The 25,637-nt window shown below is 36.4% G+C and overlaps 1 protein-coding gene across 1 annotated transcript in view; it reads right to left on the bottom strand.

The window, feature by feature from the left end:
* LOC149535112 (WD repeat-containing protein VIP3-like) overlaps nucleotides 1-24,981 on the bottom strand; it is a 72,184-nt gene extending 47,203 nt beyond the window's left edge. Inside the window, exon 1 of the mRNA XM_089803570.1 lies at nucleotides 24,498-24,981. Coding sequence (XP_089659696.1) covers nucleotides 24,498-24,836 — 339 coding nt within the window. The 5' untranslated portion in view covers nucleotides 24,837-24,981. The remainder of the gene's footprint in view (nucleotides 1-24,497) is intronic.
* Between the last annotated feature and the right edge of the window lie 656 nt (nucleotides 24,982-25,637).

Genomic DNA, 25,637 nt, shown 5'->3' with positions numbered 1-25,637 from the left:
AGACTGTGTTGCATCTTCTCAATCACTTCTTCCAGTAGTGCTTTTGTATTGTTGAAAAGCCAATTGTTTCATTCCTGCCACAAGTGCCAATTCCAATATCTCTCCGAAAGCATACAATTAATCATAAGATGATTTGTGGTCTCCTCAACCTACTTCAAAAAACACACTGACTTGGCCCATTTATCTTATCTTTTGTAGCCCTTCCCAAGTGAGAATGCTACGATGGAGCATGCAATCCATGTGAAAGCCCAACATAGTTCTTTCAGCCATATCGAATACTCATGAACCATTTGGATAGTTTTTGCAACAAGTTACCCCAAACGTGCAAAATATTGTCCAGACTTCACCATACATCATATTATGCCATCCAGTGAGTTGCACTATGACCTCTTGTTTCCCAATTCCTCTCTAAACTTGTCCTTATCTCTTTTATTCCCTAGATGTCACTTATGTTAATCCATATTACTCTACCCTGCCCTTACACAGTTTGGATGTAATACTCCACTTTCAGGTATTAAGATTGTAGTATCTCTTCTAAAGTTGTGAAGTCAAAGTCAGAATCCAAAGGCTTATTGCCACTCCACAAATCAAACCAAAAATCCTCCATCTTCCCATTGTTAATGCACCATGCAAGATGATTCAGTAAGTGACAATCCCACATAAACCTCCAAACAGCCAAACCGCCACTACGAAAGGTAATGTGGGGATTTCACTTGGGTCTATATTATTGAGATATTTATTTCGTATTACTATGTAGCAGCTGCTTATTAGGGGATGTTAACATTTTCCATACCAATTTGGCATCTAGTGCTCTATTCTGCACCCCTAAATCCTTTTCCCACCCCCACCCCTACAATCAACTAGACTAGTTACCTTATCCCAATGAACCAGTGTAATTTTCTTGTTTTCATTGCCACCTCCTATAGGAATTTCTTCCAAGATCCTTCCAAAATGGAGGTCGCTTTCCCCATCAAAGATCTAATATACATGACAAAGATCGTTATTGCACTTAACACTACCTCCATCATGCCGACCCTTCTGGTGAGTGTTAGCCATCTTCCTTTCCATGCGTAAGCTTCGCTCTGATTTTGTTCAATAACTTCACTTCATAGTTTTGTCCAAGCTGCCCCACTAAAATTGGGTGCTCCCATATACTTGGCTGGAACCAATGTAACTATGGACCCCAGAACCTATCCAATTTGTTGCTGCCACCTCTTGCTAGTATTGAAGAAGAATATCTTCAGTTTGTCTTTGCTGATTATCTATCCAAAGCACCAGCTATACTAATCAAGTGTGTCCTTGATGATCTCCACCTCCTGTACACTAACCTCCTTGAAGACCATCATATCATCTGCAAATTGTGCATGTGTAATTTACTCTACCCCACTTGCCACTAAAATCTCCTTTCATCTTCCAAAACCCTGCACTACAAATAGAAATGGGGACAATGGAACTCCTTGCTGTAATCCTTCAGATGTATTAAAAAGACCACTAAGAGGTTCATTGACCACAACAGAAATTTACATAGTCAAAATACAATAAAAAATATCATCCAGCCATCTTCTGCAAAAGTCAAATCTCTCCATTAACTGTCAGGAAGAAGCACCATTCAACCCTGTTGCATGCCTTGTTAACATCTGAATTTAATCAACATGTTGCTTATCTTCGGTTCCATTATTGAATGAATAGCCTCGCTCACAGAAGCATTAAAAATTTGGGGAAAACATTGGCAAACCATAAGAATCGGGAAACAATCAGATTCAGAAAATGTAAAAAATTGTCGAAAATGAGACGAATTAAATTTATTTAAAACTTAAGGATGTTTCCATAGCATAGAGATATATAGAGCAAATAAAAGAGTTTGATTCATTAATTGTATAAACGAGATTTTGTCATTTATATTCAATGTTCACAGTGCTCATTAGATAGGAATATACTCAAGTGAAAAATTTTAAGAGGGCAATCACCAAATAGTTGGCTAAGTCTGACATGAAAAATTAGCTAGGTCTATGAAGTTATAGGGATCAAAATGAACTGAAAAAAATAGATTTTGTCAATTTATATTCATATTGCTGATTCCATAGACAAGTATTCAGTTAACTTTTTAAGAGAGCAGTCACCAAATAGTTGTCTTAGTCTGAGATCAAATATTAGCCAAGTCTATGAAGTAACTTAGATCAAAATAATTTACTTTTTAAGAGGGCAGTCACCAAATAGTTGTCTGGGATCAAATATTCGCGAAGTCTATGAAGTAACTGGGATCAAAATTTATCAGACAGCAATCTGGCTACTGCTAGGAATTTATTAAATGTGGAAGCCGTTTTGCAATGATCCAAGGCTTTCATTGCCATGAGGTGAGGAGTTTAGTAGGGGTGATCTAATATTTTAGGAAGCTTATCAAACTATAATCCACAAATGCAATGCTTTATATTCCATAATGGCAATTGCTAAGTTCTTTATCTGGGGTAGAATCCAAGAAAATAAATTTGTTTCGTTGAAGTAAAGGTTTAGCAAGCCACTGGTTTTGGTAATCCTTAGCTTGCAACTACTATTTTAGGTTGAGACCAATGTAAATAATAAAATTACATATGTGCATTATAAATTTTACATTGTTTTAAATTTTAATTTACTACATAACTGTTAATGAAAAAAAATTTGTTGTAGGTAGAGGACCGTAGCCAGATGATTTTTATTAACATTAAGCCTATTCACAACCTGATTCACTAGGGGCACTGGTAGAAAAGAGTTGGGCCAAAAGAACCTCCAGCCTTGGCCAAAAAATGGAAATTTAGAAACATGTATACAATATGGGTATTAGGAAGTATTACACATCCTCATTTACAAATTAGTGCTAAAAGCATTACTGAAGTACTTATGAAACATAATAATTGTTGTTGCTTCGCACATCCTCTTACAGAAGGGGTTACAATAAGCTTCACATACTTCCTTTGTCTACAAACATCGTTTTTGCAACAAACTATTGGGACCACTTCGCATCTTCGAAACATCATTCCAAAATCAATATAACTATTAAAAAATATTAATTGTGAAGAAAAATTTAAATTTTGAAACTTCTTTATTATAAACTATAAACTATAGAAGTTGGCTACTTCCTCATCATAGTACCATCTATAACAGTCATAACGGTTAAAAATTTTAAATTAGTGTATAATATTTTTTATTAGATACTTGTATACATCTGAATCCATGGGGAGGGAGTGCAGAGAGCTCCAGTCATATTGAAGGAGTGTAGAGCAACTCCATCATCTGCTTCAACACTGTCACATGCGCTCTGGGATGAGGAAGATTAATGCCCTTTCAAAATTGGTTGATGACAGCCATTGCTTCTCTATTTAGGATTTTTTAGAGGTTAGATAGAAAACTAAACGAGAAAATAACAAATTGTTTCCATGCTGGCCTTTGTTCTGGAATTAGCCCTATTTTCTAGCGATTTAGTAATTCAGCAATTTTTTTAAAGGCTTTGCAGGTTTTTCCAACGATTGTTTTCACTATTTTGTTGTATTTTTAAGGATTTTAACATGATTTTAGCACGATTTAAACACAATATATCATTTGAAATTGGGTCAATTTTTCGTGAACCAAGCATTTTTCTCAGAGAGAAATTGGCTGGCTCCATAATTCACAATTAATCAGGTATAATTGCAATCAGATTATTGGAGGTATATAACAATATTATTGATATGCCCAGGTTAAAAAAAGAATCCTGAACAGAACTGGGTAAAGTATAGAGACAATTTACAGGAACAACAATTAGAATAAATCCAGGCCTAATAGGGTGGCCTGTTTTTGTTGGCAACAAAAATGTGAGTTGTCAAACCACATAAAGCATGGGAGCTTTAAATTTAGAAGAGCCTCTATAAAAATGCTTCCAACCTTTTCATTAATGTACAGCCTTCCTGCAGGATAAAGATTTTATTGGATAAAGGGAAAGGCTCAATGTACCCAACATAGTGCTGTCAACAGAGAGATTGACAGAATTGTTGTTGCCAGTTCTCCTTAGGAATTAAACATGGATGTTGTCCATCCTGAATCTCTTTCTTAGGAGATACTCCAGTCAAGTTGGCTGAAGAATTTTTAAGAGCTGATCATTCCTGAAGACTATTTCAAACAGTTTTTCAGATAGAAAAAAAGTAGTTCTTTGGTGTGCATGTGTTTGGGCAAAAGGCCATTGGTAGCTAAGAGTTACAGACGGACAGAGAGTATTTATTGCAAAGTTAAAGGTCCTTCCCTAGCTTTGCCTTCCAAGGGCTTCTTTTTGGCCTATTTAATCTTAAGGAAGACAACTTTCAGAAGCCTTTGTGCTCCAATGGCTTATGTTCAGCAAGGTTGGTGTGTGTGTGTGTGCCTGTGGAAATGTTTTTGACCCCAAAACTGAAATCATCTCCAAAGTCCCTCTTTCGTTATTATAAACTTCCTTTGGGTTTGAGAAATCAAGCTTTGATTGACTGTGCGAAAAGGCAATTTTGTGAGGTTTGATAGTAAGCAAGTTGGCTTTCAGAACAATTTTGTGAGGATTTGTGCTATGGAAAATATCCCTAAACCTTTGCATCACACAATCAGTGCTTCATCAGCACAAGGTTCTTGGCTTCAATATGTGAACTTTGAAGATTTATCTTTCATATGTTTTTTGATGTAATTAAGTTACAATATAAAATTTCAGAATGTTTTATTTTTGTCCTTCAAAACCTGCTTTGGTTCAATTTTAGCAATGGGTCAGAAAAGTTGAAATGACTGATTAATATATTAGTTGGAGGAATTACAGTCTCCTTCAGCACTTCCTTCAAAGCCTCTAGGGGTTTCTATTATTTTGGAAGGGGTTACTGCTCAACCCGTCTATGGGACAATGGAAAACAGATTGGCAAGGGATGGGCAGGAAAAGGGAGTGTGATGGTGATATAAAAACAAATTTAGGCCTGTTCTGCAAGAATGACTCTCAATAGATTTTGGCTGGGGCTTCAGGATTTCCCTCTCCAGAAATTTAGGAATGTATGAAGATCTGGAGAAAGGTTTAAACTCTTGGAAAAATCCAAAGAGATAAAAGGACATAGGACAGAAGTGGATAGGTTGCAGTAAGAAGATTTGGAAGCTATAGCTCAAAGTCCCGCTGGAGTATGGAGGATGTCCTATCCAAAAAGGATAGGAGACAGGTTGTTCTCTACTTAGATAGCTCTTTAACTTCGGAGCTTTCTTGTATTTGCTCTCTTTCGGTCTTTGTTAGGTTAGAGAAATGAGTGTTTTGTTCCCCCACTCAAGAAGATTGTTTAGTCTATAACTAAGTTACCATGGTTTGTCCCTGCACTCCCCGGACCAGCAGAAGTTTGAACTGATTCAAAGTTCCAGTCCGGTTCGATGTCTAGTTCAGGCAGGGTTCAGGTTTTTCACTGTGGGTTCAAACTTCTTGCCACCCAATTCGAACATGGGTGGACCACGACGGACATAGTGAACCAAGTTCAAACCCGCCTGTTTGCTGGACCCCGCAGACGACAAAAATGAGTTTTTTTTGCAAAATTTAATAATATTTTGGCATCCACAACCCTAGAAGGTTGTTATGAATTACTTTCGGTGGCCTCTCATTGTCATTTTTTGTTTCCAAACAGGTTATTTTAACTTAAGGAAGAGCACATAAGTGGTTCAGCAAGAGTTTGGTTGTGCAAGGAGGAGTTCAAAGATTGATTTGTGGGCATTCTCCAAGTGTTTGTGCCTCATTCCTATAGATTTGCAAGCTCACAATGGCTGGAAAAGGTAAGTTCTTGTTTCATTTTCTTTTGTTTTTGTTCTATTTTTTCTTTTTTTCATTTCTCTTTCATTCTTCATAAGATCTTACCATTTTTTTCAGAATTTTCCATTTTCTTGCATATAAATTATAAAAAGAACATGTATCTGATTTCTTGCCATAGGAAAACGAACTGCAATTGTATCTACCTCTTCATCAATAGTCAATACCGAACAAATAATAGAACCCCACTCTAATGCATCTCTATAGAAGTATGTTGATATTATAAACCCCCTTCCAGGAGGTGGTGCATTCCATTGGAGATGTTGGGATTGCGGTGTAGAAAGAAATTATTTTTATTATCGTGTGGTGGGCCATTTGTGTGGATACATTATAAGAGGAGTCAAAAAAATGCCCTGGCAAAAAAGGTACCCCTATACCAAATGAAACCATGTTAAAATATATTGAAGAGCATGAAGCAGCAGAAGAGAGAGAAGGATGTAGGGCAACCGAACTCAATAGCAATAAAAGTAAGAAAAAAGCAAGGGGGATGCAACCCCCCCTCCCCAGATGTTATGGCACAAGATCACCCCTTTTTTACTACTACAGCAAACACTAAGACAAAATCTATACCCATTACACACAAAAGAAAGGGACCACTAGAAACTGCTTTTGAAAATAAGAGTTGGGAAATTGTTGCATTAAGGTGGGAAGATGCCTATAGGCAAATGGGTTGTCCTTTAATGTTGTTCGCTCTCCATTTTGGAAGGACATGTTGAGGGCTGCCAATGAAACTCCAAGAGGGTATTGTGGCCCCGGGTTTGAGAAAGTACACACCGCCTTGTTTGATCAAGAGGTCTAGCTGATTGAAGATTAATTGAAGCCTATAAAGGACTCATGGGTTGAGACAGGGGTGACAATTGTTTCAGACAGTTGGAAGGATTCCAAGAACCGTCCCTTGATCAATGTCCTTGTGGTGTCCCCTAAAGGGGCAATGTTTCTAAAAATAGTGGATTGTGAGGGCCAAGTAAAAGACGGGTCATTTATCGCTAATATTGTAATTGAGACCATTGAACTAGTGGGTGCTAGAAACATTGCCCAAGTCATAACGGACAACGCAAAGAATTGCAGAGCTCCTGGATTGTTGGTTTTAGAGCGATATCAGCATATCTTTTGGACACCTTGTGCGGTCCATTCACTCAATCTTATGCTACAAAAGATTGGGAACCATATTGAGTGGATCAAAATAGTGTATGAAAAGGCTAAGGACATCTAAATGTTTGTCACAAACCACCACATGACTCAATCCGTTTTCAGAACCTACTCAAAATTGGAGCTATTGAAGGTAAATGAACTTGAACTCAAGTTAGTAATTTAATTTTTAATATTTGACAAATTCTGATTTTTCATTTTTTGTTTGTGCAATGTATATGCTTTTCTAAACTATGTATCTAATAGTTGTTTCTTTGCTCTAATTTATATCACAGGTTGCTGAGAGCCGTGTTGCATCAAATATATTTGTCCTGAGACAACTTGTGCTAGTGAAAAAGGCACTACAAGGTATGGTAATCAGCCACAATTGAGGTGTATGGAAGCAAAGGAATACTGATAGGGCAAACAAAATAAAGCAAAGGGTATTGGATGACTCATGATGGGAACGTGTGGAATATCTCCTTAAGTTTACCGAGTCAATTATGAGCATGCTTAGGTACACCGACATGGATAGGCCTTGCCTTGGAGAGATCTATGATGGCATAGACTCAAATGCTTGAGAGAATCAAGCAAATAATAAATGACAAGGAGCAAGATCCACAAGAAACCTCCTTCAAACAATTGCAAGCAATTATTGTTCCACTACACTTCGCTTGCCTATGCCTTGATGCCCGAATACTATTGCTCTCAATATTGTGATCTACCAGGAAGGTTGCCACCCTATAGAGATATAGAAGTGTCTAACAGGTGTCCGGCCACATTTGGAAGACTCTTTCCTGATGATGAAATGAGAGATGTAATCATGGATGAGTTCATAGAGTTTGTGAATGCTAGAGGTCTAAGTAGCAATGCTCTTCATCATTAGTTCAAGAAGGATGCTCATAGTTGGTGGTACCTCCATGGCCAAAGATTCCAAACATTGCAGCTCCTTGCAATCAAAGTTATATCACAAGTAAGTTTTATTTGAAAAAAAATAGGTAGCTTTATTTTCAAAAGAATCATGACTAAAAAGTAATATTAAAAAATTTATAAGATTGAATTAATTCTTTTTTAATTGTTTACTGTGTGTTGTCTTCATAGGTTGCTAGTTCTTCTACATCAAAAGGAAGTTGGAGCACCTATTCATTCATCCACTAGGTGAAGCGCAATAGGTTGCAATCAAAAAAAGCAGAGAACCCGGTATTTGTGCATTACAACTTGCACCTTCTTTCGCACAAGAGTAAAGAATACAAAGAAGGGGAGACAAAGAAGTGGGATGTAGGTGCAGAGGTTGCGGACTTGGATGCTTCCACTGCTTGGCTTACACTTAGATGATTTAGAAGAATTTGATGTCAATACCATTGTTGCTGCTACTGCTAATCTCATTGGCCTTAGCTCAACTAATGCTAGAGAAGAAGATGATGAAGAAGATAAATATGAAGAAGAAGATGAAGATTGAAGAACTTAGAATATTAATAGATTTTTATTCCATTAGTTAAACAATGAACGTGAAACAATGATACTTGAACTTGATGCTATGATATATTTTTTATGTTTTGAATCTTTGATGTTGAACTTGTTACTTGAGCTATATGATGGTATGATCACTATGATTACAAGTTTATGGTGTTTTTGTTCTTTAAATGTATTTATGCTACTATGCTACATTCTAATTTTAACTCATGCTTCATAAATATGTATATATATGATTTTTACATGTTTTTGTACTGATGAACCCAAACCCCTTTCCAAACTTTTGATGAACTTGCGAACCAATTCTCGAACTTCGAACTAGGAACCAAAATCGAACTGGTAACTTAGGTTTATAAGTCTTACCTTTTTGTTGACCACTGTCTTTTCTTTTCAAAGGCTGGGCCTCACAAAATTCAAGGGTTTCTTTGTGTTTTTGAAGCTGGAATGTGCTTTGGGTAGCCTGTGGTTCCTTTCAGAAATTGTAATTTCTTCAAGGGAAATGGCCCCAATAAAACCCTCATTAATTTATTAAAAACTAATAATAAATATAGATAATAATATTACATTAATGACATCTATTTAAAATCTAACATAGTAAATAAATGCTAATAATATATATTAAAAATGTTGGAGTGCTTTTGAAGAATGTTGCTAAATGTCAGGTCTAGGTCCCTTTCAAGGATCTTCAATCCCCTCCTTCAGTAGGTGATGTTCAAGCTCTTTAGGTTGAGCTGTGGACCGTGCAGCAAGAATTTCAGTCTATTTCATCCTTCTTCCCTGACCTTCAAATGCTGGTGAAAACTCTATTAGTTTCTCATAAGGATGGTACAAAATGGTGGTTGCAAGCATATTGACACTTCCAGTTGTGGCAGGGGATATTTTGGTTCATAGCAGGAAGAGATGAGATTACTCGAGGTCTTTGTTTGGTTCCTGGCTAATTCTGGCAATGGTGGCACAAGCCATTGTAGTAGCATACAGTATAAATGTCATGTCTGGTTATCTGGAAAATTTATCTGAGAGCTGGGGAGGGGCCGGAGGCTGGGGGTGTCACCAAACTTTACAGTATTGGTTTCTTTTGTCTCGATTCTATCTTGGAGGTCTGATATGCAGATATGCCTCCCCATTACTGAATTTTGTTAATGTTTTTTTCATAAAAATGCAATAATTATATCATATTGTATGCTTAAAAAGTGTATTTTAGTATAATTGGGGGTCTCCACTTGCAGATAGGTTTTCTTCTTCTATGCACTTGAACACCAAAATTTTAGGTTAAACCTTTCTCTAGCTAAAAATAAGTTTTCATATTATATTTTTAATTATGAACATTATGGTCACTGCTAACATTTATTTTCTTCTTTGTTTTTGCTGCACAGTTTCCAAATAAAAAAAAGTCTGCAAAACTTAACATCAAAAATGGAGTTTTTCTAATATGTTCATTTTATCGGGTTCGTAAAAAATGGCAGTGGGGATTTGAAACTTGCAAGTGTTAATAAAAAGTAAATGTACAAAGCTTAACTGCAATTATTTTTAGAGGGTTTTTTCCTTTGACAAATGGAGTTTTATTTTTTCACCCCTAAACATGCTGTGTACACACAAGGTGCCCCGGGTTCTACAAGTATCTCCACCTAAATCTCAAATGTACTCAAACTCAAAAGCATACCCACAATGCCCAGGACATCATGTGTATACAACCAGGCCCATCCAGGAGTGGCAGAACCCCAAGTTCCGGCCAACCCTGCATCACAGCATGGAACATGTTGGCTGTCCAAATGTGCAGGCAATCACTAGATAAGATGGTAAAAATCAAACCAATTTTTCTGTCATTCTTTTGATTTATTTTATTTTTCATTTTGATTAATGTTTTCAATGAAGGGGTAATGAGGATTCAGAAACTCAAAGATGTTTATGAAAAGAAAATTTGTGGAATTTACCTACATCAAAATAGTTTTTTTTATATATGTTTAAAAATTAATATAATTGGGTTGGCAAGGATGGCAATGAGGATTTGAAATTTGCCAGGGAAAAAAGAACTTATAGAGCCTAACTGCAATTTTATAAAATAAAATAATAAAAAGTCCTATTTCTTGGACTGAATATCTTTTTTAATGCATTTTTTATTTTATTTTCTTTGCTTGGGTACATGCATGGCATGCTTTGGGTGTGCCCAGGCCCTACAAATACCCCCTACATGCGTGGCATGCTTTGGGTGTGCCCAGATCCCACAAATACCCCCACATACATTACAGACATACTTTAATTGTACCAGTGATGTCTAGAGCAGTCCCTAGGCATACCCAAGGAGTATGCAGACCTGTACAGGCACATATAACCCCCAGTTCTTTCAAGCCCTGCATCACACCATAGAAGATGTTGACCATCTAAATATGAGGCTGATCATTAAGAAAGATTGCTACAAGAATTTTAAGATATCACGTTACAGACAACAGATTTTTAAGCAAAACTACTAACCTAAATTTGACTAGATATCGAGAATGAAATTGAGTATGCACACATGAAATTAAAAAGTAAATAATACTGCTTTTTAAATGTATGGATGGATCCCTTCAATAAAGATTAAGTAAATAGCCAAACCAACTCAATAAATGTGTAAGTTTCCAGGACATGAAGACATTTTTATTAAAGGTCGATAAAATTACTACCAGGTTTTGGGGGCAACTAAAAATAATTTCAAAATTAATTCATATAAAAAATTTGGGGTCAAAGTCAAAATTCAAATACCAATGGCACCACTAAATAAAAGTTGAGCTGCAATATGATAATTCATTACTCAATATCATTTATCAATATGACAAGGGAATTGAATCCTAGATTGTGTCACCAACAAGTCTGAAGTTTCAAAATGAAAATTGCTTAGATGATGTCGCAGTCACTAGAAGACATAGGTAGAAAACTTTGATGATACAAGCAATAGATTGAAAATTAAACTACTTACCTAAATTTGGCCATGTAATAGATCAATATCCCAAGGGCATAGCATTCCCATGAATATCCTCCTCACTCTCACTGACCTTATCCTCCTCAAGTACGCTATAGGGGGCATATCATTCCCATGAATATCCTCCTCATTCTCATTGACCTTATCCTCAAGTACACTATAGGGGGTGCTATACCCTGCAGTCTAGACAAAAGGGATGTAATAGACCAAAAACTGGGGAGAGTTTGGGGTTGGGTAAAGTCTCAACTATAATAAATCAGTGGGAATAATTTTTTCAATAACTTGCCACTAAGTTGAGCACAAATTGATTTGAATTGTTAATACAAACATTAAAAATGAAAATATAAAGATAAAATCATTAGTACTTAGTAAAGAATGCAAATATGTGCTAGATGCCCTTCCTTGGATGCTAATCTACTCCTCTTCCTTTTCCTGTTGCTCACTTTTTTCTTCTTCATTCGTTCATTTTGTCCTCTCTTTACTAGACAAAATAAATAGTCACAATTTTGGGATTTGGAGGTTGCATTAGGATTGGAAGTAATTGCCCTCCACTTTAAGATTTCATACCCTTTTCTTCAAATTATACTTACACGTGTTCAATCTTGTCACTAGGGACATGTAGGTGCTACTTAAGACCTAAGTTGTCATTATGAGCATGGGCGTGGGCACGAGTACAAGTTGGGTGCATCTATACATGTGTGTATACACATTGACATATATACATATTTTATAAGATATTCAAAAATTCAAAGAAATATGCAAAATTTTAAAACTAAATACATGTGATAGTATGATACTTCATCATTGATCAATGCCAACTAAAAGTTCAAAATTTCAAGTTGACAATTTTAATGTTTTTTACTACAAAAAAAAGGTACAAAATTTTTTTTTTTTAAATTTGTTTTGCACTTCTTTAAGTGCTTAAGGGTGGGTTCACCCCAAGTACACCCAAAATACACTTGGGTGCATCCCAAGTACATTGTGGGTACACAAGTCACAACCACAGTGGACTTAAAGTAACTAGGTTATACCCTTGCCTGAGAAAACCCAGTAGATAGTAATTATGTAGACTTGGGTGCATCCCAAGTACACTGTGGGTACAACGTCACAACCATAGTGAACTTAAAGTAACTAGGGTATACCCTTGCCTGAGAAAACCTAGTTCATGTGTGTAGATGGTAATTATGTAAAGTACTTCAACTAGTTTTCAGAAAAAGTCATGCACCAAGGATGGCGACGATTGGCTCTCGTAACGAACCTGAGCCATTTATAGAGGGATATTAGTGTATTAGAAAGGATATGGTAAATTTGGATATCAATGGTATTGGTAATGTAAACTCTTTGGTACAATAAATCAAGATGTATTTTGCCATTTGTGTGTACTGCCTCATTTAGTAGTATAAACACTGTGAAAATATTGTAGACTAGTTGAGTACATAAGTTTCGTACTTGATAGTAAATTCTACCAAATTGGCAAAAACATCTCTAGCATTATTGCCAAGGAATGAACCCGGTTCACCTACGTGACAGGCGGGAATACTCGCCACTGTACTACAACTATTCCTAAAGGAGCTAGAGGCTATCACTAAAGCTACACATGAGATCAGAATGAAAGCCATGGAGGCAGACATGACTACTGTAGTTCCGACCGTTAAATCACTTTTGCACTTCATGAAAGATGGCTGCCATGAGGAATTTATGAGGTTATTCACAGAACAGGGATGGCCTATTGACAAGGCAGAGGGACAGTCTCAGCAGTGGCAAGCATCGCGAGTTGTACAAGTGCATGGCCCTCCCTTAATTATTTTGTCTAAGAAGTTTTTCGATCCACATTCATGGAGCTCCAAAAAGCTCATTGGTAATTGATGAAGACAGAAGGTGACCGAATTATTCTAGGGGAGCAAGTGGAGAAATTGGAATCTAAGCTTGCACGGATGACAACTATGTATATAGAGTAATTGGCAGCAGTAGAAAAAATATATAATAAATGCATTGGGACTTCTACAAGGTGCACACGCTAAACAAATGGTGGCGAAACGGGATGTGGAACTTCTCAGACAACAATTAGCACGACTGCAAGCATCCACCATTATAGGGACACCATGTCACCCCTCTTCATAAAGTATTGTATTGTAATACCATCGTTTGGAAGACAACTTCATTTTTTTGGGGGGAAGGGGGATAATGTAGAAGGTAATTACATAAAGTACTTTAACTAGTTGTTAGTAAAAGACATGTACCAAGGATGGCGATAGTTGGCTCTCGTAAACCCGAGCCCTTTATATAGAGATCTTAGAGTTTGGGAAAGGATGTGGTAATTTTGGATATCAATGGTATTGGTAATGTAAACTCTTTGGTACAGTACATAAAGATATATTTTGCCTGTCTCATTTAGTAGTATGAATACTGGGATAATATTGTAGACTAGTTGAGTATAAAAGTTTCGTACTTGGTAGTAAACTCTGCCATATTGGCAGAAACAAGGTGTGTTAGTCCTTTGCTGCATACCCTGCACCTAAGCTTAAGACAATCAAGGGATATGCCAACCAAGAAGTGTAGAGCATAGCATTGTCACTAATGTCAAGGATGTCAACAAAGGTCATCTGGAGATTGTTGAGCATTGGACAAATTCTGCAAGACAGTTACTATTATTGATATCATTATGGAATGTCAATCGGAAATTATTGGGGTTATCGATATAAAAGCAACATGGGGAAGACATATCAAGATAAGTTGTTCCTAAATGGTTACCAAGAATTCTAAAGTCTAGAATTGTTAGCATCAAGTTTCCGAGGCATACTGCTCATATGGTAATTGTACCAAGTTACACTATTATTGTTTTTGGTATTGCATTCTACTGCCAGTGATTTTTTTGCCTTGCAGTTTAGATTAGAGGCTAAACATGATATATGTTATATTCAAGTTTCAAAGGTTTTGCACCAGAGAGAAGAAATGTGCACTAGTTGAAGGAAGCAGACCAATTGAGTTCAAGAAAAGAAACACATAGCATGTTATTACAACTAGGATAATGCATTCAATTTTGGGTTGAGCCAACTACATGTTTTATGTTGTTTTCAACTAAGAATTTATCCTGGCCCACAGGATGAATTGCAGATGGCAAAAATTGATTCTAGGCCACTATCATGATGTTAATAATGTATTGGAATAAATAGGTAGGTCAATAGATAGATAGTTGTTTTAGTGTGGTGTATGTTAATGATGATGTGAAGAAGGTAGTGAATGAAAATACGTTGTAAAATTTTGTAGGTGAAGATGCAATATCCTATCCACGCTATGATTATATTGTGAAGCAGATATAATATGATAGAGATGTAGATTGTATTGAAAAGGTTTGCATTCACATGACTATTCTTTGTCGGTCCTATAACTTCATTGTACTTGAGCTTAAAGCCTCTTGGTCTAAGTTGGTGCCTAGTGGCTATGTTGGGTTTGTAAATCATGTGGGTTGGGCCATAAAACTAGTATAATTTCTATACTATTTTGATGAGATTGGATTTGGGCGCTAGATTCAAGCATCTTTCTCACCAAGGTATTTCCCTTCTGGGTTTCTCTGTAAATCTAGTTTTCTCTTTTGTTGATGTGTGCATTGCTTGCATTTTTATTAAATTTTCTTTTAATGGTGTTGTGAAACCAGCATTTTAAAGAAAAAATATTAAATTTTAATTCACTTCCCCCCGCCCTCCGAAACCCTCTCTCAGTATGTGTCTAACAACAAGAACACCCCTCAGATGTCCCTTGTTCCATGGGGACATTACAAATGTCTCAATGACAAACACACAAAATAGCTTTATTCCTATCGCCAGCCATAGAAACAAATACATGAGACATCTACATAATGCCATCTGTATGTTTGAGAAAATAAGGATATTATTCTTGGAATCCATGTGAAAAGGAAATCATACAATGGGGAGCATTGGAAAAGGGTGTTCAATATTTTTCTGGACATCATCTCTATGCATGGACACATCCTGGTACAAACAAATGACATTTAATTTTTTGATTCAACGACTGCTATTATTTTTAAAGGCTTGCTCAAACTTCAGCTTCCTTAAGTCACCAAAGACTAAGTGTAACCAAGGAAGTCTGATTGCACATACCCAACCAAGGTTGGCTTGTTCTCAAAACAAAAGTGTGTAGATTAAATGGGAGTTGGTGTTAAACACACCCCTCTTCACATCCTAGAGTTTTTAAGCATAGTCTGAGAATTTAGTTACATAACCCTTGGTATAGTTCACGCCCCAGTTAAAATATTTTACAAAAATATAATACTAAAAAAAAAAAATTGTAATATTAAGAACGATAAAAAGCGTATAAAAGTCAAAGGACAGCCCTAAATTAATTTGACTTAACTCGCATTTTCAATAATCATTCTTCTCTTCATAGCTTTAAAAGCAAACTGTTGGCTTTCCATAAACTTCCTAAAACCAAAGACTCTTGTGTTCAACTTGTAGCCAACAAAAGATTTTCAGCAAGAAACAGAGATTGGATTGTTTAGCTCGTCACCCAACAGCTAAATCATTTTGTAATACTGATATACATTATATAACATCACTTGTTTGTTAAATAATATCTCATGTGCTATGATATTAGTATTACTGTGTTGCATGAGGATCCTATATTTCAAGTGTCAACTTTCAAGTTTTTTGGTTTCTTTTTTGGTTTTGATGCTACCTCATGTACCTAATATCTCTAGGTCAGCACCTTGCATACCCATGAAACCTTGAGCAACCACATACCCAAGATTTGGTGGTTAACAAGGTGTAATGTACATGGCCCATGCAAACACCCGCACCCATGTAACGTTGCCTGTAACTGAAATAATTATGTTGCTGTTTAGAAACAGTGATCCATTCTTTCTTTTGAGATGTTCAATTCAGTCTTTGATAGAAAATAAATCACTTAAACAGTTTTCATGCTTCTAACTGCAGTAGTTACTATATCAGACTTTGCCTCAAACTTTGACATACCAAACCATTTGATTCAATGTGAGATAAATGGACTTATAGAATTGCCTGAATTGCAAACCACTTATCATTTCCAAGGGTAACAGATGGGAACCCAGACAGACATTTATATGAAGCTATAAAGAAGCTTGATAAAGGCGTTCCAAGATTTCAATAGGACTAAGGACCCAAAAATGGTTCTAAAATAGTATGGTACTTTGTCTGGATTCAACATTCAAAAGGTGAAAAATTCTAACACATAATTGGAGATACATTTATGATAATAATCCAGCAAAAAAGATAACTGACAAGAATTCAAGCTTAAGAAGGAAATAGAAGTGCAAAGACTGCTCAAGAATATTATGAATAAAAGATGAAGGAGTCTAACAAAATATTATGAGAAACAGAAAAACATATAATGCCTTATGGAAACTCGAATAACCAGATGCAATCATGCCGAATTAAGTTGCGGACAATATAAAATTCTCTATCAAAAATGATGTGTTCTAGAAACATGAATAACCAAAAGCAATCATCCTGATTTAGGTGCAAATAGTTGCACCACAGAAAGATGTGGAGAGCATGGATTGAATGAATGGAAAAGCAGTGTGCAGGTAAAAGTAATTGAGAAGTGCTTACACTTCAAAATGATTTCCAAATGTGACCCAACAAACAAGAGCCATGATCAGAAGTTATTGTGAGTGGCAACCATTGTCACTCCAAAAATGTTTGAAGAACAGATCAGAAACCTGTGGAGCCTCAAATATCTTGGCACAGTGCATAAAAATAGTCTTTCTAAAAAAATCCACACCACCATAAATATGCACTTATGTTAATGTTAAGGTTAGACCACTAATCAAAACCATGCAAAATGTAAACGTAATTCAAAAAGCGCAATTGGCAGCAAAGACACCTGAGAATGATTTCCAAACGTAACCAGCAAGCAAGAGCCATGATAAAAAATAATAGTGGGTGGTAAACATTATCACTCCAAATATGTTTGAAGAATGGGTCAGAGACTTGCAGAGCATCAACTATCTTGGCACAAGGCATAATAAACGTCATTTTGAATAAAAGTCACACCACCATAAATATGCACTCATGTTACTGCTGAGTTGAGTTAAGACCACTAATGCAATCCGAGAAAAATAGATATGCATAGTCATGAAGCTAGCAACACTAGCTGATGTAACCCAAATTTCTAATTGAAGGTCTGAGACTGGCTGCAAAGGAAACACTAAGGTATGCAACACTCCACCTCCATCTGCATAGAAAAATCAATCAAACTGGAAATGCATATATTGCAAGTCATGTGATATGCCAAAATGTCCATAACGTGAATTAAGTCCCTTGAGGAGAAGTTATAAGTTATATTCAAGCGCTGACAAAAATGCAAGGTCGCATGAGCCTTTACAACAACTTATATTTCAAACTGTAGTCAAGGAAAAGCAATTGAATGTTCATTGTGCGCTGTTGCGAAATGTCAATGATTGAACTGGAGGATGTAAGGAGCCAAGATATTGGCTTGATAAGGTAGCAACATCAACCATCTAAAATGCTATGAAGTCAAAAAGGATAATGAATAAAATCTGCCACTTTTTTGAAAACTTTCGATGCAACCAGGCGAAAGAAGTCACTTGAATGACAAACTTTCTGTTGCAGAAAGACTTAAGCACGCCACTCTAAGGGGTCAATATGGTGTCTATTAGATGAAGACAAAATAAAATTGAAAAATGCTCTCATGAGACATCAATCTAGACAGAAAATTCAACGATCTACATACATGGACAGGATCCTCACTAACTAAAATGTTGATAGAGTTTTTGCCTTGGAGACTTTCAAAGATGATTGCTGATTTGTTGCAGACCTTAAGCACATCAGAAGACACTAATATTGATTTAAATAAGGAATTAATCTGGATAAAACAGTTTTAACATTGCTGATTTTGGATACAAAATTGAAAAGACCACACAAGAAATATGCTCACTCTAATTATGATTGAACGAACCGAGTTACAAGAAATTTGAAGGGAGAATTTGGGCAAAGCCTCCTCTTACAAAATTGATACAAGTAAGATTACAGCCTCACAAGATTACACAAGATTGAAATCTAGACTACCAAAACTATGACTAGTTCCTATCAATGACTTGAAGCCCGACCCTTTATCTCCCAACCCGAAAATGCAATCTCCAATGCCTTTCACCTTCAACCAGCAAAAAAAACATTTGTAAAATTGTAAACCAACCGAACTAAGATATCTTCTCCATTGTTTATAATCTCTTAAAGTATATAACCTAGATAGGCAATTTTATAGAAGGTCTAGAGTGCCAAATGTAGCCCCTCCTTGATGTAATGTCATTCTCCAAAGAAATCAATAGCCCTCAAATTCATTTAACTCATGGCATGGAACCTCCACTATAAGTGACAACATCCTCCACAAAATTCAAAGCACTAATTAAGAAGACTACAGCATTCCTTTAATTAAGACCCCTCTCATGAAGGCTTGTCATACGAGATTATTGTTACAAGCTAGGGTTGTCATTGCACCAAAAGATTGACCTATCAATGCCCAATACAACCACTAGACTTATAAAACACAGGAGGCGGTTAAGCCATGTCCTGAATCCCAAAGGGGAACGTCAGTAGTTAGTCCAACAATGCCCCCCTTGACATTACCTGAGGAGATTAGAACCTATGTCCAAGCTCTGATACCACTTATTACAAGCTAGGGTTGTCATTACAATAAGAGATCAACTTGTCAATGCTCAATACAACCACTAGACTTATAGAACACCGGAGGTGGTTAAGCCATGTCACAAATACTGAAGGGGAATGTTGGCGATTAGTCCAACAATTATACCTCCAAACTCCTTCCCACAAGGGAACTTCATTAAGAAACAAGGACATGCAAAGGATGGTAAATTATTTAGATTAAATGAACAACAAGCAAGAGGCCCACCATCTGAAGTGCCCTAATGAGAAAATGTAACTCTTCAACTTTCTAGGAGGTTCAAACCAGATTTTTTAATTCTTTCTAAGGTGGCCACTCTAAATTGGGAGGGAAAGTAATTTGAAGGTCCAACACTCATCTACATAAAGGAAACCAAGGTTAGAACAAACCAATCAAAACTAGAAATAAAATAACTACTATCGGCAATGCTAGTTGCTCAAACCCCAAGACATTCTTGTGTCAACCTTTCTTGTACTTGATAACCAAATGAACCTAATACACAAACAAAGGCCATTTCAAACATTATTGTTCTTGAATCTTGGCTTGAGAACTCAACAATTGAAGGGGTTGATAATCCCTGTGCAGCACGAAGCCATGTTTATCAAAAAGCTAATTGGCACAATTGCCTGAGTACTTGGACTAAAGCAATAAATACCTTGTAAGTACTATAACTGACATTGGCTTGTGGTAAGGCCTTAACATGATCTGCAATAGATGTTCCCCTACTAAAGGAGTGCGCCAACAATATCAAGCTCCAGTGGTAATTGTAGGAGCCAGAGAACAAGCACAAGAGCAATGCAAATTACATCCTCAAATTTCTATAGTGAATAAGTTGAAGAAGGGATTAAGAAAACTGACTTCAAATAAAATTTCTTGAGCAGTCCATAGCTCGTGAAGAACATTTCAAATCTAAAATGTGGAAGGTAGTAGAAAACTCCTAAATGACCTTAACTTTATCTACAATTGCCTCTAGTCGATGTTTAGTACTTGATTGGAGTTTGCCAAAAGGACATATAGTTCTTTATCTAAGCTTGATGTTGATGGTGGAGAAGATCCAACACTAACTTCATTTATGTCATGTAGAAAAAGATCAAGAAAATAATTTTAACGTCCACAAGGCTAAATATAGCATGTGGGACAGCCTACCAAATTAAGCAAGCTTCAGTAACTCTCTTTTCTTCTGCAAGTTAACAATGAGCATTCCTAACTTCTCAATGTACTCCTCACCAAATAAATTATGCCAAGAGCTATGAAGTAAAAAATTCACAAATTTGTCCCTACTGTCCTTGTATGCATCACATTTTACATTAAAATGTTTTTCAATTTATAAACTCTCTCTTCCCAAGCCTCTTTTGGCCTCTTCCAGCGTTTGGTTTAAGAGTTGATGCTCAGTTCGGCAATAAGAATTTTAGCTTTCCATAAAATGTTGGCCCCTATGTACAATTTTTAAAGTTGATCACATGTGGGATTGAGCTCATTGATATAATATTTTTTCTTCCTTCTAAGTCCAATTTCCCAATTTCACTTGTATAATTTATCCATAAAAAAGACCTTTATTCGGCTGTTATTTGTGTGGGGCACATATTGAAATAAATATCCCATTTACTCATCCACTTGACATTTTGTTGCATCTACGTCTTTTTTTCCTTTTGCACAATATATCATCAAAGACAACTTTAGGCCATCTACCTTATTCCATTTGTTCGGTTCTTTTTAGATAGCTTATGAGAAGTACCATAGCAATTGCTTCAATAGGGGTAGCCCACATTTCACGTAGCATGAGATCATAGGTGATAGTGCTTTTGATTTTGAACTTGGTTGTGGTCAAACATTTTTGGATTCTCTCAATTTGCTTCCATTGTGAGGCTTGTTGGCCCATAATTCACACCCATAAAGAACTGACAAAACTCAAGGACCAAAAAGAGTTTGTTTGAGTAGTTTTCCAATCCTAAAGCTTTGCCTCTCTACACCTACTTTGAAGAGCACAAAATGCCTCCCATCCTCCTAACATTCTTTGCTTTCTGCAACCTTCCCAGCTTAGATTTTTGTTTAAGTCAATCTTGAGATATTTGTGCTTCACAACTTCTTCAAAATAAAACTTATACTGATTTTGTTTTTCACTATTAGAAAAATCCATGACTTTAGTCTCGCTGTTGTTGACCTGCATTCCCATGATTCTACAAAAGCACTCAAGAACAAATAAATGTTCTTGCAAACTATAGGCAAACTTGGCAAGCAAAATAAGATAATCCACATAAATCCTCCCAACTGGATACCCTCGCCATTTTGCATGTTTAACCACTCTTCAAATAATGAAAATTGCAAGTATGTTGATGAAGCTCCAAAATGTCTTGAAGGTTACTTTCAAGAAAGATTATTTCCCAAACATCACAAAGCTCAATGCAGACTTTACCATATTGATAAATCAGTTTGATCTCAGACAAGTACTTTGCTTTGTAATGCTATTCTAAATATTCATCGACATGGTAAGGGCACTTAGCAATTTCTGATAGAGAACTTTTTCAAATCCCAATAATCTGTGACAAACTACCACTACATAAGTTTTTAAGTTGGCACTAAAAGAAGAGAAGGTCCATGGAGAGAATTGCTGTGCTGAACCTCACTTTCCCTTAACAATTGCATGATTTGCCACTATACATTTCAGCACACCCATTGGATGTAGCATGATACAGTAGCTGATTGGTCACCTAAGATTGTGACACAAGCACAATATGGAAGCCCTTTAGACTCCTGACAAGCATTGGAACACCCACCAAGAAGACTTGATGGCTGCAAGGAACTTTTAGACATCATCTACCTTAGCTTCCCAAGCAATTGGAATATTCAATTTATGCAGACTTACCTGTTTAACAGCAGCCTATCAGAAAGGGAAACTATAAGAAAATATATATGCATAGGCTCTACTGGCAATTTGAAGCTGATTGCTTTGGAAAAGCCAAAATAGAAAGTAATGCAACCATAAATATACAAAGCTCCAAGTATCAAATTGAGGAAGGGACATCATACTCAACTATCTCCTAGAATGACTAAACAATAAAGTCACATTGCACTTGCAAGCAACAAGAGATTAACATGCCTCCATCTTGACCCATCTCCACTAGTATGGGCATGGACAGACTGAGTCGGAAAACAAAGATCATCCACCAACTTTTGAGATAAAGGTCTATTGGAAGCCATTATCAAGGACCAAATCCACAAATTTGCTTTTCATTTGGCAGTTATGAGTGAATAGTCATTGAGCATGAGAAATTAACCAAACATTATATGTGTTACGGTTGGAAACATGAACCTCTCAAACTTCAGGTTGTCATTTCTCCTCCACTAGAAGAGACTTGGCTCTCTTTAATTTCAAGATAACACAATAGTTCTTCTCATTGCCAGAATCCCCGCTGAAGCCACTTTAAGAAGATCTCTGATCGTGATATTATATCATCACTAAAGTGGATCCTGGGTCCTACCACCTAGGGATGCAAGAATTAGTTTTTATTTTATACCTTTTTATTATCCTAATATTCAGTTAGATTTATCAGTGGAATTGAAACAGGTAACCACTTAACAAGTTTCCTTGCAATATTTCTACTCGTGCATAGTTCATGTCATATAATTTTACATAAAGGATGAATCATATCTTGATAAATGAGGCATCTTACCCTTGGTGCTTATTGCTCCTATTGTTCTGTTCCAATCTTGCATCAGTATCATGGTTGTGACTGCTGATACATGGGCCTCAAAAATTAAAGTCTTGAAATTCAACAACACCACTAACTCCAATAACAATGGGATTTAGTGTAGATTTTCTCTAGCTGTTCCTTGGCAGCTATTCTTTTTCAGCATGACTCGCTCAGCTTTTTAGCTTTTCCTATATTTATCGAGGAGCGGATCTCTTTTTTTTTTTGGCAAAACTGTGTTGTTTTCTTTCTTTTATTTAGATTGGATCCTATTCTTGATAGGGTGCTACTCCAGGGCCGTAAAAACCTAGGGACATAGCTCAAATCCATCTATTTCATGATGAAGCTGCTTTTCTCAATGGTTATTGTATGTCTTTGTTCCTATTTCAACACATAAGTTTTCAAGGTATTCAGAATTTTTGGTTGGCACCCAAATTACAACTGTTACATGTTTAGAGCTAGTTACTTTTTCACCATAGAAAACCTACTCGCATAACTAAACTCCTTGCAAAGTAGACTTCACAAATCTCACGGATGAGAAGGTAACACCCTCCACATTCGCACATTGGCAAAAGTGTTGAGATGTTTAAATGCGTTAATCTATTCAGTCTCAGGAGCAGGGCAATTCATCTAATATTGTCAATAATAATTAATTAACCTTCAATTGCAACAAAATGATGTACAATGAAGACTGGGCATTTTGTATTCCTAATTATTCACAACCTGTGAGTTCAATAGTGGAGGGTGTATTCAAAGTAACAAAATCCCCTGCAAAATCTTCAGAACAGGAAGACGAATCACACAACTTTTAGTAAAAGAACTTCTAGACGGCTGAACAAACAATTATATTTTGCATGAAAGAGTGTGTTGACGATGCCCAGAGGTTCACCTTTTGGAGAACTCTTACAAAATTTTCACATTTGAAGGAATTGTTGCTCACTTGAAGGACTGTTGCTTATCCTTCAAATTAAAGGTAAAGTGTGTTGTTTACTAACCCAAGGTGACTACCCCTTTCAACTTTATGGGAGAAAATAATGGAGGTATTAGGATGAACATATACATTATGATGATACCATAGGAGTCAATCTCCACTATTCGAGAGCAATCTGGCTGAAAATAGTTGGTAGGAGACATAACGATTATTAATATTTAAACTTCCCCCGCTCTCATCTAGCGAGGGAGAAGACATAGGTCGTCTTTTGAGCATTGTTAACTTTGGATATAGAGGCCTACAAATTTTGGGATATCAGATAAAAAAGGATAATGCAGCTGGAGCATATATCAACACGTTCCAATCAAATTCATAAGTAGAGGTCTTTTCAAATTGACGTGCGGGAGGTGTTGGGCTGATTTTCACAAAATATAGACTGCAGAAACCATTTTCATTGACATAAAAGTTTGACGAACATTTTCTCTCACGACGTTAGGCTGATAAAAGTAACAAGCATCGTTCAGGCAATTATATATTCGTCTGATTTAGACTGTGAGCATAGATAAATTCCAACCACGTTTCGAGAATGTTCTTCATCATTAACAAAAATCAAATTGTGAGTTTACAGTCGAGGACAAAAGGATTATAAATTTTATGGTTGCAACATTAGTAAGTATAATCCCAAGTACGAACAGCTTGGAACGTGGGAACTATTTTGTATATATTACATAATATCAAATCATTAGTTTGGATTGTAATCCCAAATCCTTTCGCCTGATACCCGTCTGGGATTATAAAGCAGAGAAGCAGAGTTTGTAAAAAGAATACCTTGGGATGGAAGTGCATGTTCCAGGCCTCCGAGGGGGGCGAATCGAGGACGGAGATGGTGGAGTTGGAGTGAACATCAAAGACGCGGACGAAGCTGTCGAGCGAGGTGGAGGCGGCAATTGAACCCGCTGGATGCGCCGCCACTGCCACCACTCCCAGCGAGTGCCCGGTGTTGCAGGCCTCCTCTTCCAATTCATCCCCCCGCCATATCTTTACGCTCTCGTCCAATGATCCACTCAGCAGCAAAGCGGGGTTCGACTCTGTTGCAGGCACCCACGCCACAGCCCATATGGACTCTCCGTGCGCATTTTGCACAGTTTTCAAACCTGCAAGCTTCATTCCGAAACTGCCTCCCCCAGCAATACCCTTCCCTTTCCTCTTCTTTTTCCTCTTCCTCTTTTGCACGGGCTATACTCGTGTTCTTATTATTGCTGTTTCCCAATAATTCCCCTTCCTCAGCTTTACCAAAGGCACAAAAGACTGCGAGGACTCTTAAGAGTACTGTTTTCTTTATATGGTGCGTAGCTCTGGAGTGTATAAGCTCGCATATCGGTGTATACTTTCTTTTTATTTTAAGCATAAATTTTATTTTTTCAATTACGCATAATTGGATATTGCGCATACGAAGACCAAGGGCTATCAAAATGGATATCAATAATGTTGATGAGCATTTGGATAGTTTTGTGATGCAGAGTTGGATATTATCGCTTACGAAGACCAAGGGTGATCAAAACTAGATATCAACGAAGGCTCTAGAAGAGAGAATCCGTGTTTTTTTTGAAAAAATAGATGATTGTTTTAGTGAAATCAAAAAAAAAAAAAATAGATGATTGTTTTAATGATTGATTTGTCAAATTTTGTATTAATTATATTTTTTTTTTTAAATATTAATCTATAAGTATGTAATTAGAACATAATATATAAATATATAGTATGGATAAGATCTAATGCATTTCTTGCAAACAATTTTATGGCAACAAAATTAATATTAGTTATTGTAAATAAATTTATTTTAAGATAGACAATAATAAAATAATTGTATATATTTATTTCAATATATATTCATAGTTGATGTTTTAGAGAAAAGATATCTGAATACACCAATTTGTCCCTCAAAATATCACATGTAACAATTAGTTT

This window comes from Cupressus sempervirens, chromosome 10 (genome assembly GCF_028749045.1).
Source record: "Cupressus sempervirens isolate cs-2001-9-10 chromosome 10, ASM2874904v1, whole genome shotgun sequence".
NCBI classification, from domain to species: Eukaryota; Viridiplantae; Streptophyta; class Pinopsida; order Cupressales; family Cupressaceae; genus Cupressus; species Cupressus sempervirens.
This window is presented reverse-complemented; position numbering and strand designations above follow the sequence as displayed.